We start from the raw sequence: 17,218 nt of genomic DNA, 5'->3' as shown, positions 1-17,218 counted from the left end.
TAGGACTCTGCAATGGGGTTGGGACCTTGTCTAGATTATGAATTATGGAAACTATTTAACCTCAATAACCTCAATTTAGTGGTGGGAAAATGAACCATGATCATGATAATATATGCAATTATTGTTATAATGTTAGAGAACAGATTTCCTTAAGAGGGCAAGAAAGGATGTAATTGTTCTTGGTGGACATGATGGTTGAGGTCAGTTTCTTATCATCATTCTATTCCATTCATTATCAGTACTAAGGATTAATGGCCTGATTATCCTCTCAAAATCATGTATAGTGAAGAAACTGGTAGTTTTGTGTATAATGGAAATTTATGACATTTCGTAATGATAGATCAATAAGGTAGCTTTATATAATTTTCTGGAGGAAGAACCTTATTTCATTCCTTCTACTCAGAATTCTACAAGGGCTTCAAATTCAATCTCCAAACCAAATTAAAACACCAAGAGTTTATTGGTTACGTATTATCAAACTCCTCTGCAAGATATTTTTTTTACAGCCCACCTGGAGATGTTTGAACAAATATATATAACATCATATATGCCATTATCCCTTCTTTCAATTTCCAATGATTCTTTTTCTCCTGTTACAACTTTGCTCCAGCAGCAACTTCTCAGACAAAATTGACTAAATTTCCATAAAACTAATCATTCCCTACCTCATTCACTCATTCTTCATAGAATCATAGAGACCTTTAGTGACTTTTTTTATAACCCTATAGATGGTAACATATTATGTTTTAATCATTTGTACTTATAAAATTTTATTACAATAAAACACACCACCCCATAAAAATGCAAACTTCGTCACCTGTAAGAATGTAAACTCATCAAGGATAGGGGCTATATTTTTTATAGCTTCCAAAGACATAATGGCTGTTGTTGTTCAGTCCTTTGGTTGTGTCTGACTACTTCATGACCCCATATAGGGTTTCCTTGGCAAAGATACAGGAATGGAAGTAGATGAATAATAAAAAGTTGCTGACTTACAGAAGAGAAAAAAAGGTAGCAAAATTTAGTAAGCTTCCTATGAATTTACTGCATAATTTTCATGAAGCTAGTTATTTAATTCCCATTTGGTCTCACTATTAATTTTAGGTCCTGAGTCCAGAGACCAATAATTAAATATATGGCTACAGAAACAGTGAAGTTTTGACTTAATAAAAGTCTTGACTTAATAAGATTCTTCATAAAGAATTGAGAGGCATTATATTAAGAACTCACCAGTATTTATTTAACCAGTATTGCATCATTCCTTTCATTTCTCAAGAACCTCTGCATAGGGCCTTTGCATAAGGGCAGAAACTCCCAATAAATTATCAAATTGAAATTATGCAAAAAAATTTTTATATAATTAAAAATTATAAAAATGGTCAGTTGGTAAGTATGAACAAGACAAAATAGTCCAATGCTGAAAATGACATTAAAATGATTATTACAAAGCTTTAGAACCTGTGGTTTCTAAGAACAAGGACAAATATAACCATTGAAGAAGAATATTCCCTTTAGTAAATCCCAATCACATTGAAGCACTTCTTTCAGATGGAAATAATGCTAACATTGTATAGACTTTTTAAAATTCGGAATCACTAAATTTATTCAATCTGAAACTAAAGATGTAACTCTTAATAGGATTTTATATACAGTAAGAACAAGAAATTCTACAGTGGTTCACAGACAAAAAGATTAGTACATGAGTTATGATATTATTATAGCTAATCACTACACTCTCTAACTAGAGTTTAGTAATCTTTCTGTACTTAACAATTAGAACAAAGAGCACAATTATGGCAAAAAAAAAATAAATCATGCTATTGGTAAAGAAGTAAATGGAAAAAATAGGAATGGCACAACATGAATCTGAAACTGGCTAAATAAGTCGACCAAAAAAAAAGCATTCATTTGTTAGTCTGGAGGACTGACTTTATTCTAGCTGAGTGCTCAAAAGCTATGTCCATGGCCTTGGATTACTTAATGTTTTTAGTGATGACTTAAATGAAGGCACTTATGAATTGCTTATCAAATTTGCAGACAGCAAAAAAAAAAATAAAAGGGAAGGATAATACTGAATGAGATAACTGAATCCAAGAAGATCTTGACAGTCTAAAGTGATGGGCTAAATCTAATAGGAAGAAATTTAACAGAAATAATTGTGAAATTCTATTGTTACATTAAAAAAATAATAAATTGCTCTATCTAGTATAGAAGTGGTAGTAGAGAAGATGAATAACAAATGTAGCCTTGATGACAGCTATTTTCAGGTATCTGAAGCATTGTTATGAAGAAGAGGGTTTAGATCGATTCTACTTGGCTCCAGTGGTCAGAACAAGAAACAATGCATAGAAACCACAAAGCCAACTATGCATTGATATAATAAATTTTTTTTTCCACAACTATTAGTCCAAAAGTCAAAGGGCTTACCTTATAACACTGTAGTCTGTCTAGGTATGAGCTGGACTAGATTAGATTGCCTTTAGTATTTTCTTGAATAGTTGATGAATTCAAAAATTTTATGACTACTATACTCTTCACCTTCTTATACTTTCCATTCTCTAAATCCACGCCATTTTCTCTACGTTGAATGTCTTTGTTGGCAATTCCAACTGTTAGAATCTCAACTATTTTCAAGGTCTAGCTCAAATGCCATCTCTTTTATGAAGCTTTCTATTATACTGAACAAATAAAACCTTTCCTTTCTCAGAACTCACATCAAATTTTGTTTGCACCTTTCTTTCAGACTTGTATGCAGTTTTGGTCTAAAAAGCAGACTATGGATTGATATAATGAAAAATTTCTTCACAATTAGAAATCCAAATGTCAAAGGGTTATGGCCTGATCCCCTCAGAGAAACACCCTTTGTTAGATACAGTGGCAAGCATCTCAAACCCTAGGAATTGGCATAATGGCATAAATAACTGTAAAATAATAAAGAATTTTGCATTAGTTAAAAAAGGTGATCCCTGTAGATTGTTCAGGGACATTGCATTGACCCTAATGGAGAAGTCCATCACCATCGATTGTACCACAGTGTATCTATCAGTCTCTGTGTACAATGTTTTCCTGGTTCTGCTCCTTTCGCTCTGCATCACTTCCTGGAGGTTGTTCCAGTCCCCATGGAATTCCTCTACTTTATTATTCCTTTTAGCACAATAGTATTCCATCACCAACATATACCACAGTTTGTTCAGCTATCCCCCAATTGAAGGGCATCCCCTCATTTTCCAATTTTTGGCCACCACAAAGAGTGCAGCTATGAATATTCTTGTACAAGTATTTTTCCTTATTATCTCTTTGGGGTACAAACCCAGCAGTGCTATGGCTAGATCAAAGGGTAGATATTCTTTTGTCGCCCTTTGGTCATAGTTCCAAATTGCCCTCCAGAATGGTTGGATCAATTCACAACTCCACCAACAATGAATTAATGTCCCTACTTTGCCACATCCCCTCCATCATTCATTACTTTCATTTGCTATCATGTTAGCCAATCTGCTAGGTGTGAGGTGATACCTCAGAGTTGTTTTGATTTGTATCTCTCTGATTATAAGAGATTTGGAACACTTTTTCATGTGCTTATTAATAGTTTTGATTTCTTTAACTGAGAACTGCCTATTCATGTCCCTTGCCCATTTATCAATTGGAGAATGTCTTGATTTTTTGTACAATTGATTTAGCTCTTTATAAATTTGAGTAATTAAACCTTTGTCAGAGGTTTCTATGAAGATTGTTTCCCAATTTGTTGTTTCCCTTCTGATTTTAGTTACATTGATTTTGTCTGTACAAAAGCTTTTTAATTTGATGTAGTCAAAATTATTTATTTTACATTTTGTGACTCTTTCTACGTCTTGCTTGGTTTAAAGTCTTTCCCTTCCGAAAGGTCTGACATGTATATCTGTGTTTGCCTAATTTACTTATAGTTTCCTTCTTTATGTTCAAGTCATTCACCCATTCTGAATTTATCTTGGTGTAGGGTGTGAGGTGTTGATCTAAACCACAAGCTAAATTTTTAAGGGATTCCAAAGAGGTGAAGTTGAGAGAGCGAGCATTCTAGGCACTCAAGATAGCCTCTGAAAGAGTGTACTGGGAATAACTAGCAGGCCAATTTGGACAGAGCATAGTGTATGCTGGGGAGTAAAGAAAAATCAGTTGGAAGGTGAGGCTTCAGGCTCTGAAGGACTTTAAATTCTGAATAGGAATTTTAATGTTAAAGGTAATAACAGGAGACCCCCCCCCCAAGTCTCTTGAGCAAGTAGGCACATGATCAGACTAGAGCATTAGGAAAATCAGTTTGGCAGTTTTGGGACAGATGGATTGGAGAGGGGAGAGGCTTGAGGCAAGGGGACTAATTAGGAGGCCACTGAAATAGTCCAGGCAAGGAGAAGTGAGGGTTTTGAATAAGGGTTATGAAATTAGGATTCCTGCACATTGGACAAAAAACCTCTCTAGCTCTACTGTTTAACTCTTTAGTGATTTCACAAAGGTCAACACAATAGGACAATGGAGTGACCAGGCCAGTATTTTGCCCAAGTTACTCAGATGATAAAAATAAAGAAGAATCTGTACAATCTGCAAATATAATATGCATTGATTTTATAGAAACATGGGATTTGGTAGCATGGTGTATAAATGGAAATTTTGAGCCTTTGGATTTCATCCCCTAGAAGACCCTTAGTTTTACCCAAAATTCCCTTTTCTTGTGTCCCTGCATTTTGCAATTGTATTTAAGTGGCTGTAACTCCTCCCTCTTCCTTCTTGGACCTCTGACCAGGCTGGTCAGGCAGTTCTTTTGTTTTAGTTATTATTAATAAAACTTTATAAAATATGATATTTAGTTATTAAATATTAATTTAAAACCCCACATTTTGGCAACCATGAAGGGATTACGAATTCTCAAAAATTTTTGAGCAGATAACCTTACAGTAAAGATAGTAAGTTTGCCTGGCCCCTGTCTACCATGAGGGTCCAGTGGTGGGGTGCGCCTGCACTCCTGCCCCACCCTGCCACCTATGCTGCCTGCTGTTTCTCCTGTCCATCTGCTTGGCCAGCATTCCTCACCACTCTCCACCTAGCTTAGAACCTCATCTTGCAGAGACCAGATCTGCCACAAGAGCCTGCCGATCCCAGCTATTTTTTTTTCCACAGAGGGTAATGTATAAAAATCTTTCCACCCCAATCCCTTTCCATACTCCACGTGTGTGTTTCTAGACTGCCACAGTCATTTTTCAGCATGGAAAAAAGAACCCCACACCTTCTAGTTTTCAAGCAGATTTTTTTTTTAAAGCTAATCCTGTACTTCTAGCTTAGAAGGCTGTTACTAAAGCCTTTTCACAGGGAGGGCAGTCAGTTTTGGGGAATAAGCCTGTTTTTTTCCTTCCTTCTTTCTCCTTATATGCAAATACACTATTGTTTTCCCTCAAAGTTTTGCTTCTTTCTGTTTACTCTTTAAACAAACCCCATTCAGTATCTTTCAGGCTATTGCAAAGCATGCTTGAAACTCTAAAACAACAGTTTGAGTTGGTAGAGCTAAAAAGTACAGTTTGGATCTGCTTAATTCTTATCCTACGACTTTTTATTTTCATTGGAGATTTCCCACTTTATTTCCTTCTCCTCAAGAATATGCCACAAGCCAGGATGCTTATACTACAAACCAACCTGAAATATTTCGACAAAGTTCTAAAAGTCCTAACTGCCCTCAACATGCAGAGTAGAGAGTCTGCCCTGTGCTTCTATGAAGAAATTCAGACCTCTGACAAACGAAATCTAAATGAATAATAAATATGAGGGGAGGGGAAGATAACTTTAAAAGAGATTTGGGAGCTTATTGCCAACTATTTTGAGTTTATTCTCCTCCTATAATAGTGAACATTGGGGGTATGGGGTGTTCAGGGAGGGGTAGTATCTCTGGTATGGAGGGCTTGTCGTGCCCTTCTAGGGCAGCTCTCCCAGCTCTCACTTGTGGCTCCCAGTAGCTGCTAGCATGCAGCAGCGGCCACACCCCGGACAATGGCTTCGACAGGCTGGCCAAACCTTGTGAGGGTAGCCATCGGTTGTCGACCCCTGGTAAACCAGGGCTTTGTTCACCCAGCATGTGAAGACTGCTTTGGCGGAACAGACAGAAGAAACCAATAAGAAGGTTCAACGGCTGAGATGGCGATGCAGAAAAGCACTGTGGAGTACTTAGGGTGTGTTGGAGCACAAAGGACAACACAGCCATCCAATGCAGCTGAGGAAGTCTCCAGGTGTAACAATTTTTCGTGCCACTGGACCCAGGCTTCCAACACCGAGAGAGTGGGACTGTCTCTGTGCATCGACTTTTCCATTTAAATCTCTTTCACGCACAAGTATCTTTGTATTGTCATTCTTGGACACCAAGAGACTACTACTACAATAGTGAACAAGTCTATTGGGATTGGCAAAGAAGGATTTTGACTGCATTACCTGTCTGCACCTTCTCACTGATTTATATTATTGTATTTGCTGATTGCTTTAAGGTTTAAATTTGTTTAAGTTTATCTGTTTTAATTTAATCAATATCTTTCTGTAATACTGAATCATTTTAAGCTATGTTTTGCCTATATTGATCTGTTTTAATTTAATCAATATCTTTCTGTAATACTGAATCATTTTAAGCTATGTTTTGCCTATATTGATCTTTAATTTGTACCATTACCTTTGCTGAATAACAAAAATATCACTGTAAGCCCATGAACATCTTGCCCAAACCATTTTCACTAGATCCATAGAAGATGACATATTGCCTTTATGTATTGTCACATAGAGGATGGATGGACTATATCAAAACTGGTTACAATTGTATAACAACATTTGGTAAATTTAATAAGCTAAGAATTTAATTGTGATTTTAAGGGGTCTTCAGAAATAATTTTACATAAATTAGTTTCTAAATGGGTGATTTTTTATTTATATATATATTATAAAGAATGATGTATTAAAAGTAGAGAAACAAAGAAATGAAATATTCCTACCAATGTGTTTCTATGAATCAGGAGGCTGGAAAAAAAGAGCTGCTGCAAAACTCTTCATTTTAATTTACTTCCAGCAGAATAATCTAGATTTCTTGATGATGTTCTAGACCCAAATAAGTTTTACTTTGTTTAAAAATGTGTGCCAAGGTTGAAAGATTTGCCACATTTATAAAAATTGTGACAAATATCCATCAGTTGATAGGTTTTTTTTTTTTTATGTCATACAGCAACTTATGTGAAATGCGACAGTGGGTTTCTTTGCTATTGTAATTAACTGGGCTAATTTGAATTTGGGGGACTTTGGTACTTTGAATGTGCATTATCTACTGCGTTACTGTTTTATTCTGCAAATTATTTTGTACTCACACATGGCTGACACAATGTCACTGATTTTAAGCTATATATTTTTGATTTTTAAAACTTTATTATTATTGTTTTTCTTTGCATGTGCAATATAGTATCTGAGTTTTATTTTTTCTCCTTTTTGTATTTGAAGCACATGTTGACAGTATTGAGAAGATTTTTCTTTATTTTTAGTTTGCAGTAATATATGTTTGAAATATATTTGTTCTAATATTAATGCATGTCCCAAAAGCTTTAGACTATAAAAACGATGCCATTGATTGTTAAAAAAAAATTTATGGGACTTTGCTTAATGATTCTGTCTGATTCCAGGACAAGAGAATACAAAAAAGAGCCATTGCACAGTGCCAAAGAAGCACAAAGCTAAACTGAATAGTGCCAATCGAGCATAAGGTCAAAGAGACGAACCAATCTCAATAGGATTGATGAAAATTTTGAGACAAGACAAGAGGACTTCAATTTGTTTGGGGTTCGAGGTTGTGGCTGTTTAATGTGTGTTAAAGGCAGGTCTTCCTTGTCCCACATTCTACCAAGGTATCTCATATTTGGCTCCTACCTGGCCCCTATAATCTAGTCCCTTTTCTGTTTTTCAGGGTGTAGCAAACTTTCTGTAGTCCTGGCTACTGATTGGGTAAATTAATAACTGCTTAAATAATTTTAATTGGGCCCTGATTCGAGGGCTTGTTATAGATTTGTTTTTCCTTTACTTAGATTTTTTTAGACATAAGAATTTAACATTTTGTATTTCATCCACAAGTTATTTTTTCTTTTATTTGGATTTTTTCATATTTTTGATTTTTTTTTTTTTGGAAATTGATTCATATATCTCATAACTCAGTCATGCATCCCTGAGTGATCCCTGTGTTTGTTATTATTCACCTCAGGGGGGCCAAGTTATTGTTATGAACTTTGATTTAAATTTGAGCAATTTTAGGGTAAGAAACTTCCTACCTCCCAGAATCCAGAATGCACCATTTAAGATAGATCCCTGCAGAGACCACATGATGCACCAGAAAATCCAGAGTGAACTTTGGGATGTGAATTGAACTATGGGAGGTTGAAATGCCTTTGTTTTGAATGTATACTCTTATGCCATAGTGGACTGCCTCCAAATTGGCTTTTTGTCAACCTAGTAATCATTGATTTTATTCTCTTTTCCTTTTATCCACAAATTATTGCAATTTTTAAGTTGATTATGGTTCCATGATCCTTTTGGGGAAACTGGTTTCCCAATAGGTCCACAGGGGCATATGTATGAATGGAGATTTTGAGCCTTTGGACTTCATTCCCTAGAAGTCCCTTAGTTTTTCCCAAAATTCCCTTTTCCTGCGTCCCTGCATTTTGCAATTGTATTTAAGTGGCTATAACTCCTCCCTCTTTCTTCTTGGATCTGTGACCAGGCTGAAGGCAGGCAGTTCTTTTGTTTTAGTTATTAATAAAACTTTATAAAAATGATATTTAGTTATTAAATATTAATTTTAAAACTCACAGTAGCATAGTTGAAAAAAGTATCAAACTGGACTGGGAACTGTGAGTTCTGAATCTACTCCATTACTTATTAGTTATGTGACTTTGGGCAAGTCAATCAAGTTTTCTAAAAAGCAAGAATAGAAATATCTGCCCCATCAACTACATAAGGCTATTTAAGGATACCATAAAAGAATCAATGTAAAATTGCTGTAGGCATATATAAAGTAGTTTTTTGGGTTACATGTCAAAACAATTAATCAATTAACAAAAAAAACATTTATTAAGTCCCTACCTTGTCCCAGGCACTGCACAAAGTGAAGTCATATATCCAAATTCCTGAGGCTTTTCAAAATAACTTAGGGAGACTTTATACTTATTTCAACAATGTTGCTCTTGTTTAAACTGAATCTTTGGAGCTGCACATAAATATATGCACACTTGTTGGATCTATAAACATTCTGATTTAATCAATTCCGTATATGTGGAGCTAAAAGAGAACATAGATCACTGGGTCCAATCTTCTCATTTATCGGGTAAAGACATGAGGGAACAGAGAAGTTAAGAGATTTGTAGCGAGTGTCAGAGGTAGTATTTGAACCCAGGGGCTCCTACCTTTAAGTTCAGCATCTCTACTATATTAGCTATTCATTATATGAATGTTCCTTTTCACATTGGAAAAGTGTAAGAATATGGTCTTATATTGCATATAGGAATAAGAAATCACCAATTTAAATAGGGCCTTTAGATCCAGCTAAGTGGCTCTGTGGGTAGAACACTGGGACTGGAGATAGGAGTTCATCATATAAAATCCAGCCTCAGACACTTTGGATAACGGTGTGACCCCGGGCAAGGGTCACTTAACCTTTGTGTACCTCGAGTTCCTCAACTGCAAAATGAGGAAAATAATAGCCCCTATCTCACAGGGGTGCTGTGAGGATCAAATGACGTTTCTGAAGTACTAAGCTACTATGCTGGCACACAGCAGGCGCTTCATAAATGCTTCTCATTTCCCCTTCCCATTCTCCAGCTCCCATGAAAATACACATTAGCGGCTTAAGTGTAGTACCTTTCCAGGTAGGAATGCATCCCACTCCAAAGAAGAGTCATGGCTCACACGTACTCTTCCCCTTCTTCTGCTTTCCTTTCTCTAAATTCACACCACTTTCTCTACGTAGAATGTCTTTGTTGGCAAATTCCACCTGCTAGCATCTCAACTGTTTCCCAGGTCTAGCTCAAATGCCATCTCCTTGATGCTTTCTGTTATCCTAGATAAACGGAACCGTTCCTTCCTCAGGGCTCCTGTCGAGTTTTGTTTGCACCTCTCTTTCCAACCTGTATGCAGCTTTAGGATAACAACTACAGGACCCATGACCACTAGGCCCGTGTCTGTTTATCTGCCATGACTGTGATAACACATCAACTCCCCATTCCTGCTCAGCAAGGAGAGAGTTCTTGGCAGAAGTGTCTGTGGCACGAAGAGATGAACATGTAGCTAGGAAAGAGAGGATATGGTAAATCCTACTGCTGCAAGTTCCATCCACTCCCAGGCTGTCATGAGGTAATGTGCCTTTGCTTATATGACTAATGTCTATGGGAGCTCTTTATTTTTCTACTCTCATCAGAAATGAGATTTAAACCACGAGGCTGGTTGTATTCTTAGTAAGAGGTAGTAAAGGGGGCAGCTGGGCAGCTCAGTGGATGGAGAGGAGGCCTAGAGACCGGAGGTCCTGGGTTCAAATGTGGCCTCAGACACTTCCTAGCTGTGTGACCCTGGGCAAGTCACTTGACCCCCATTACCTAGCCCTAACCACTCTTCTAACAATACCAAGTATTGATTCTAAGATTGAAGGCAAGGGCTTAAAAAAATTAGAGGTACTAAAATGATCTATTTATCTTTGAGAATGATGGATGAAAGTTCCAGAGCACTAGTTATTCTTAAGGCAACCCCTTCTCCTCCTTGCTCTTGGACTGGTAAGTCACATTATATGTTACTGCTATAAATTTTGCAATTTGCAATTCCGATGACCAGCCAACTCCTTAATACAAAGTCAGTTTGCTATGATAGCTACTAAGTCATGAACATTCAGCTGCCACAAAACCATTCTGGGGTTAAATCTGCACATCAGCCACAGTAGGAATGCCACCTGGTCTATGCTGGGCTGGCTCTTTTCAAGGAGGGGGAAGGGCTCAGTCTCTGGGGAACTGAGTCAGAGGCTTTAGCAGATTTCCGTTATAATGAAGGACATGGTGCTCCCTTTCTGACCACTACAGTCTCATGCACTGCTGCAGTGAATGCAGAGGTAGAGGAGAATCGTGCTGCTTTTCATCTTCAGCAAGAACTGTGAAGTTTTGTGGGGAGATGGAGGCAGCCCTCGTATCTGTTCAGGAAAACAAAAATGCCCATCCAAATGGGCAGAGGTGGTACGAAGGCATTACCACAATAGTGAGTGAGGGTGAACACTCTCTTTCCCACAAGAGTTTTGGTCGTGATCTTTGAATCATAGAGGTAATAAGGTGCTTAATGGTTAGCCCGCGCAGATATAAGTAAAGTTACATCACAACACCTAGACTAGAACCAGCAAAGGAAGGACATCACTGAAGGCCGCCATCTATCTAATGATTTTGAACATGTTTTGAGGCCCAGATTTGACGACCTGTTGGGATAAGTTCACTCGAGGAAGAAAGGCCAGTATTACCTTGCAACTCTAGCTATTCTAATGGAAAGATTGACGTTATATGTCCGGGTCACTTGGGTTGGGAAAAAAGGGAATTCTCAACAGGTCAACAGAAGTACACCAGTTTCCATTAGAGGTTTGAGAGGGAAATCCTTGTTCAAATGAAAACGGGACGACCTTTAATTAGGTCTTAGTTGTGGTGGCTCATCAGGAGAGGGCTAAGTATTGTGAACATGGAGATTATAAATTATATGACATCTATGATTTCATAAATTACATAATTATATTGGGCAAGTCATTTATGGCTTGTTTGTTATTGGGCCCCAACTGCTCCTGAAACAAATGCTGAAGGGTCCCACGGCATCATCCTTTGTCAAGACTTCCAGATTATGAGTTGAGTGATACAAGATGGATCCTTTAATACGATGGGCAGGGCACAGCAGCAGATTTATATTCAAGGGCTGGTGCCATTCCCAAGCAGGTTGTAATTCTGTTGGAGATCCAGACCACCAGCCCCAATACTCTATTTTCTCCACTACACCCATATATCACTGACAATGAGGATTTTGGCTCTTCAGGGAACGACATCTTGGCTTTGGCCAGTTTTAAGAAAAGTATACATAGCTAGACCCAGTAACAATTAATCCAGTAGTGGGGGATGGCCTGTCAGATGGGCAGCCTGACAAGTCCTCTCCATAAGCCAAGCTTCTGTAACTATGGGGTGTGAAAATGCTTTGAGAGAGGGGACAGAAAAGATTTTCATTTACATTATGTATGCATGAGTGGTGGCCAAGAGTATGGCTGAGCAGCCTGTGTTCTAAAAAGAACAAAAATGGACAATTAAATTTGGGGTCAAGACCAATGAAAGAATTTTACTTATGCCTCCCACCACATTCAGTTGTTTATAGGACATGCCAATGTCCAATCAAGATATCATGGTTTCTCTCTGCTGCAATGCACAGCAGATGATGCACAACGGAGCCATCATCAATCTGGACAGAGCAGCTAGGAAGCACAGCAGGTAAAGCATTAGACTTGGAGTCAGGAAGAAGGGAAAAAGTTTACTAGCTATGTGACTGGGTACATCGCTTCTTGTCCCTGGGCTTCAGTTTTCTTATCTATAAAATGAAGATTATACTTGATAGTTTCTTTCTTTCTTTTTTTTTTAAACCCTTACCTTCCATCTTAGAATCAATACTAAGTGTTAGTTCCAAGGCAGAAGAAGTTCCAAGGGTCACACAGCGGGGAAGTGTCTGAGGCCAGATTTGAACCTAGGACCTCCCATTTCTATACCTGGCTCTCAATCCACTGAGCTACCCAGCTGACCCCTACTTGATAGTTTCTAAGTCCCTTTTAGCTCTAAATTTATGATCCTAAGAAACTGCCACCACAAAATTCCAACATATAAACAGGGGAATTCAATGAATGTGTGTTCTGGATTTCAGTTCCTCTTTGAAATATTAACTTAAATTCAAAATTTCCAACAAAATGGAAGGTACTTTTAGTTAAAGCTAGGTATTTTAAAAAAGCATTCAACTATCATCACTAAATCAAAACTAAATTAGTTTTTTTCTTCCCACAGTACAACAAAACACATAGTGTGCATGATAATGATAATAATAAAGTTCAACAAGTATTTATTCAATATTTTAATGAGGGCCAGGGCACAGCTATGTAGCACAGTGGATAGAGATTCAAGCCTGGAGAAGGGAGGTCCTGGGTTCAAATTTGGCCTCAGACACTTCCTAGCTGTGAGACCCTGGGCAAGTCACTTAACCCCCATTGCCTAGTTTTTACTGCTTTTCTGCCTTGGAACCAGTACACAGTATTGATTTCAAGATGGAAGGTAAGCGTTTAAAAAAAAATGCCAAGCACTGTGCTAGGTGCTATAGATACAATCTGGATGCAGGGAGGAGGGAAGGGATAACACTGGGGGTGACCAATATGTACCTATGAAATTAATTACAAATTATATAAAAATTAATTTTCTAGGGAGAATAGTACCAGTGGAGAGGGGGGAATGGAGAATCAGGAAAGGATGCCACAAAAGATGGACCTTGAGTGGGACTTCGAGGGTATCTAGAGATGCTAGGAGAGGTATGTAGGGTGAGAATGAATAGTTGTCATGAAAGGCAGCCTATGCAATGACTGACAGGAGAAAGTTTCATATACAAAGTATAACAAGCAAGTCAGTAGAGTGTGTAAAAAAAAGTGAAATAAGTTTGGAAGCGCAGGCTGAAGCTGGGCTATGAAGGACTTTAAAAGGGAAACAGAGAAGTTATGTTTTATTTGAGCCAAGAGACAGCTACTACAATTTCTTGAGCAGGAGAGCGACGTGGTTAAATCTGTGCTTAAGGGATGAAGAAAAATAAGAGAAGCAGAAGATCATTTAGGAGGCTACTGCAACCGCCTGGACAAGAGGTCATAAAGTCCTCATGTTGAGTGGTGGCTTTATGAAGGGAGGGAAATGTCAGCAACTTCTCCAAGTGGTAAATGAAGCAGTGCCCTGCAGGTAAACACATTATCTTCCTCTACGATTCTCTGCTCTACCAGATGAGCTATCAAAGGGCACATAACACATAACGTGCTAGAGTTTACAAAGTGTCTTACATAGTGATCTCAGCTGATGCACAAAAATAGTGTTTATCTACATGCCGTCTAGTATCACATAAACCTACCTCTGGTCTGAGGGTAGCTTTCATGCATGTCTGACAGAGAGGTCCACTCCGAGAGAACTGAAGGGGAAGTCGACGAGTTCGAGTCTGACATGTTGGCTCCTCACATATTAACCAACCCTGGAGAGGAAAGGGAAAAATCCGTTTTAAGTAAAAATCCCGATTACCTTTTAAAGTAACATTTATTGTGATAATAGATCTACTTTATGCTAAACATTCTTAATGAATTTGAAATGGTCACCAAAAATGCATCCATTTTCACTAATGAAGCATTCTATATAATTGTTTCGTATTCATTCAAAAAGCAAGTTTATTTGAAATTATTTTTTTAAAAATATACACATTACCTAACCTGCAATATTTTGTTTCTTAAAAAACAAATAAGCACCGAAATTTAGATCATTATATGAATGTAAGTTGATAAGTTTGGCAAGTCATTTAGTAGAAGGGACGCTGAGGAAGGTAATAAAGTTTGCCCGGTCTTTCCCATTTATTTAAATCTAAACAGATAATGTTTTGGATCGATCCTGGAGGTATGACAATGGCCACAGCGACCCCAGGACTTAAATGGACTCTCTATTTAAAATATTTTTCCATTAAAAATGATTTAAAAGAAACATCACCTTCACTTCCTTACCATGCCTCATTTTTCACATTCAGATCTCATCTCTTTCCCTCCTTTTCAATAGTTCTAATATTAAGTACTGCACTACACATTTAAAATTGTTATCTTGAGTTTTGCAGGGGAAAAAGTGTCATAGAACATACAGAGTGGATATATAGAAGTCCCTAAGGATGCTAAACACTCCAGTGCTACTGAAATAACCGGGTTACCTAATATATAGAAAACTATCTAAAGTCAACATTTCTGCAAAGGAAATTAATTACATAGAAAAAAATCATTCCCTTGTGATAAATACCAACAAAAAGGATAAATGGTATTTTTTTGGTACATCTCTAATTCTGAACTCAGTTATTTATATTCACCTAGTGAAGGTATGAATGTGTGTATGTATATACATACACAAACATACACATGACACATCTTAATTTTGTCTGGCACTTATATCTATGTCTCATTTCCAGGAACGTATCTATTGGCTTCTTTGTTGGTGAAAAGGGGAGGGCACATATGTGCCTCTCCTTTTTAGACTTGAAGTATAACATTTTGCATTTTCTGGATAAGGATTTAGACTTGAAATAGTTTTCCTTTCATCTTTTAACTTGCAATATAAGGAAAGGAAGAAGAAAGGGAAGGCAAAACACAGAGAAATACAGGCACACAGAGAATTTCAGATTGACTCCCTTTGGTCAGGAATGGGCAATCATTCTCAATCTCTACTACTGGATACTCCCTCCCGCATTGATCATTTGCCCTGCCTGATTGGAAAGCAAGACCTCTTCTGCCAGAGGGGAGAAACACTAATCCGGAGGGGGTAACTTTCCATTCAACTGCACACAGCCTGATTTTCTTTCAGAATGGAATGCTTCTTGCTCTTAGAGCCATACAAAATGAGGGTGATATATTTGTTCCTTCTTCCTCCTCTACCTAATGGTGTTCAAACACTAGAGTAAATCTATTCTGGAGCCCTCTGCCTACAATTAGTTCTGTCATAAGTTATCTTAGTTAATAAAATGAATAATGTACTTCATACATCACATTTCATTGTTGTATCTATATCACCAAAAAATTCTGATGATTTTGTTTGTAGTGATTAAGCAAATACTGAAGAATCCCATACAATGTGCCCAATACTGCGCTAAGAAAGGCACACATGGAGTATTGTGTCCAGTTCTAAGTACTACATTTTAAGACAGATAAGACAAGCAGCAGTGTCCAGAAGAAAGTGATCAATATGGCAAGAGGACTAGAAAACATGAAATAAGGATCAGCTAAAGGAAGTAGGAATGTTTAACCCTGGAAGAAAAGACTTACCAGGCAAATCCTAACAATTGTAATATTTAAAAGGCTTTTGGGCGGAAAAAAAAAAGATTAGATTTGTATTGCTTGGCCAGAGAAGACAGATCTAGGACCAACAATAGTGGCAGGAAGTTAGAATTAAGTTTGAGATATGGAAAAACTTCTTAATAATTAGAACCACTCTGAAGTGGAATAAGCTACAATGGTAGGCTGAACGGACATTTCTAAGTATATGACTGCCAGATCAAAAAACAAATCCTACTTTCTCCTGAACTTTAGACCCATAGCACAAACAGTGGGATGGAGATGGACATTTCCAAATGGAGGCCTTGTAGGTAAAAACAAGTCTAAAACAGTATTCATCCTTTCTGTACCACAAATCACTCTCCTTCTTGACTTAATGTTTCTCTCAAGGGAACTCCCATCCTCAAATTCTGTTATCCTCTCTTCACTTGCCCTCATCAGCACATCCAATGGGTTGTTTCTAGCTCCATGACATTTTAAATTGAATCTTTATTTCCAGTCCCAGTTACCAACCTATTTCAGGCACTTGCCATCTGGATCAGATATGTCAAGTGGCCCACAGGACCAAGTATGACTAGATACAGATTAAAATGTAATTGAGAAATATTTCACACCATAATTTAAAAAACAATATAATATGTAGTTTTCTAAGTCAATATGCAGTTCACAGGGATCTTTATATACAGTTTGGTATTTCTATTTAAGTCTTATATCAAAGACCTCATCATTGGTCTCCCTGTTTTTTGGCTCTTAATTTCTCAGTTCATCTTTCACACAGCCGCCAAATGTGTCTGACAGTGCCATTCTACCACTCATGATGCTCCAGTAATTGTGCCCTATTGCCTTTAGGATCAAATATAAATCCCTCTGACATATAAAGCTTCTCACAATCTGGTCAGTTTTCCTCTCCAGACCCTTCATACACAGTATAGTCAAAATAGCCCCATGCATTTGCTCACATATGACATTTCACCTTCTGTTTCCATTCCTTTGCACAATCTATGCCTAGGAGGAGCAGCTAGGTGGCACAGTGGATAAAGTGTTAGGTTTGGAGTCAGGAAGACTTATCTTCCCGAGTTTGAATTTGGTCCCAAACACTTA

At 37.5% G+C, this 17,218-nt stretch overlaps 1 protein-coding gene across 1 annotated transcript in view; it reads right to left on the bottom strand.

Annotated features, from left to right (window-relative positions):
• POLA1 (DNA polymerase alpha 1, catalytic subunit) overlaps positions 1–17,218 on the bottom strand; it is a 345,771-nt gene that overhangs the window by 124,166 nt on the left and 204,387 nt on the right. Inside the window, exon 35 of the mRNA XM_007493400.3 lies at positions 14,176–14,292. Coding sequence (XP_007493462.1) covers positions 14,176–14,292 — 117 coding nt within the window. The remainder of the gene's footprint in view (positions 1–14,175; positions 14,293–17,218) is intronic.

Source organism: Monodelphis domestica, chromosome 4 (genome assembly GCF_027887165.1).
Source record: "Monodelphis domestica isolate mMonDom1 chromosome 4, mMonDom1.pri, whole genome shotgun sequence".
In the NCBI taxonomy this organism is placed as follows: domain Eukaryota; kingdom Metazoa; phylum Chordata; class Mammalia; order Didelphimorphia; family Didelphidae; genus Monodelphis; species Monodelphis domestica.
Note: the sequence above shows the minus strand (reverse complement) of the source record. Positions and strands in the feature narration are given on the sequence as shown.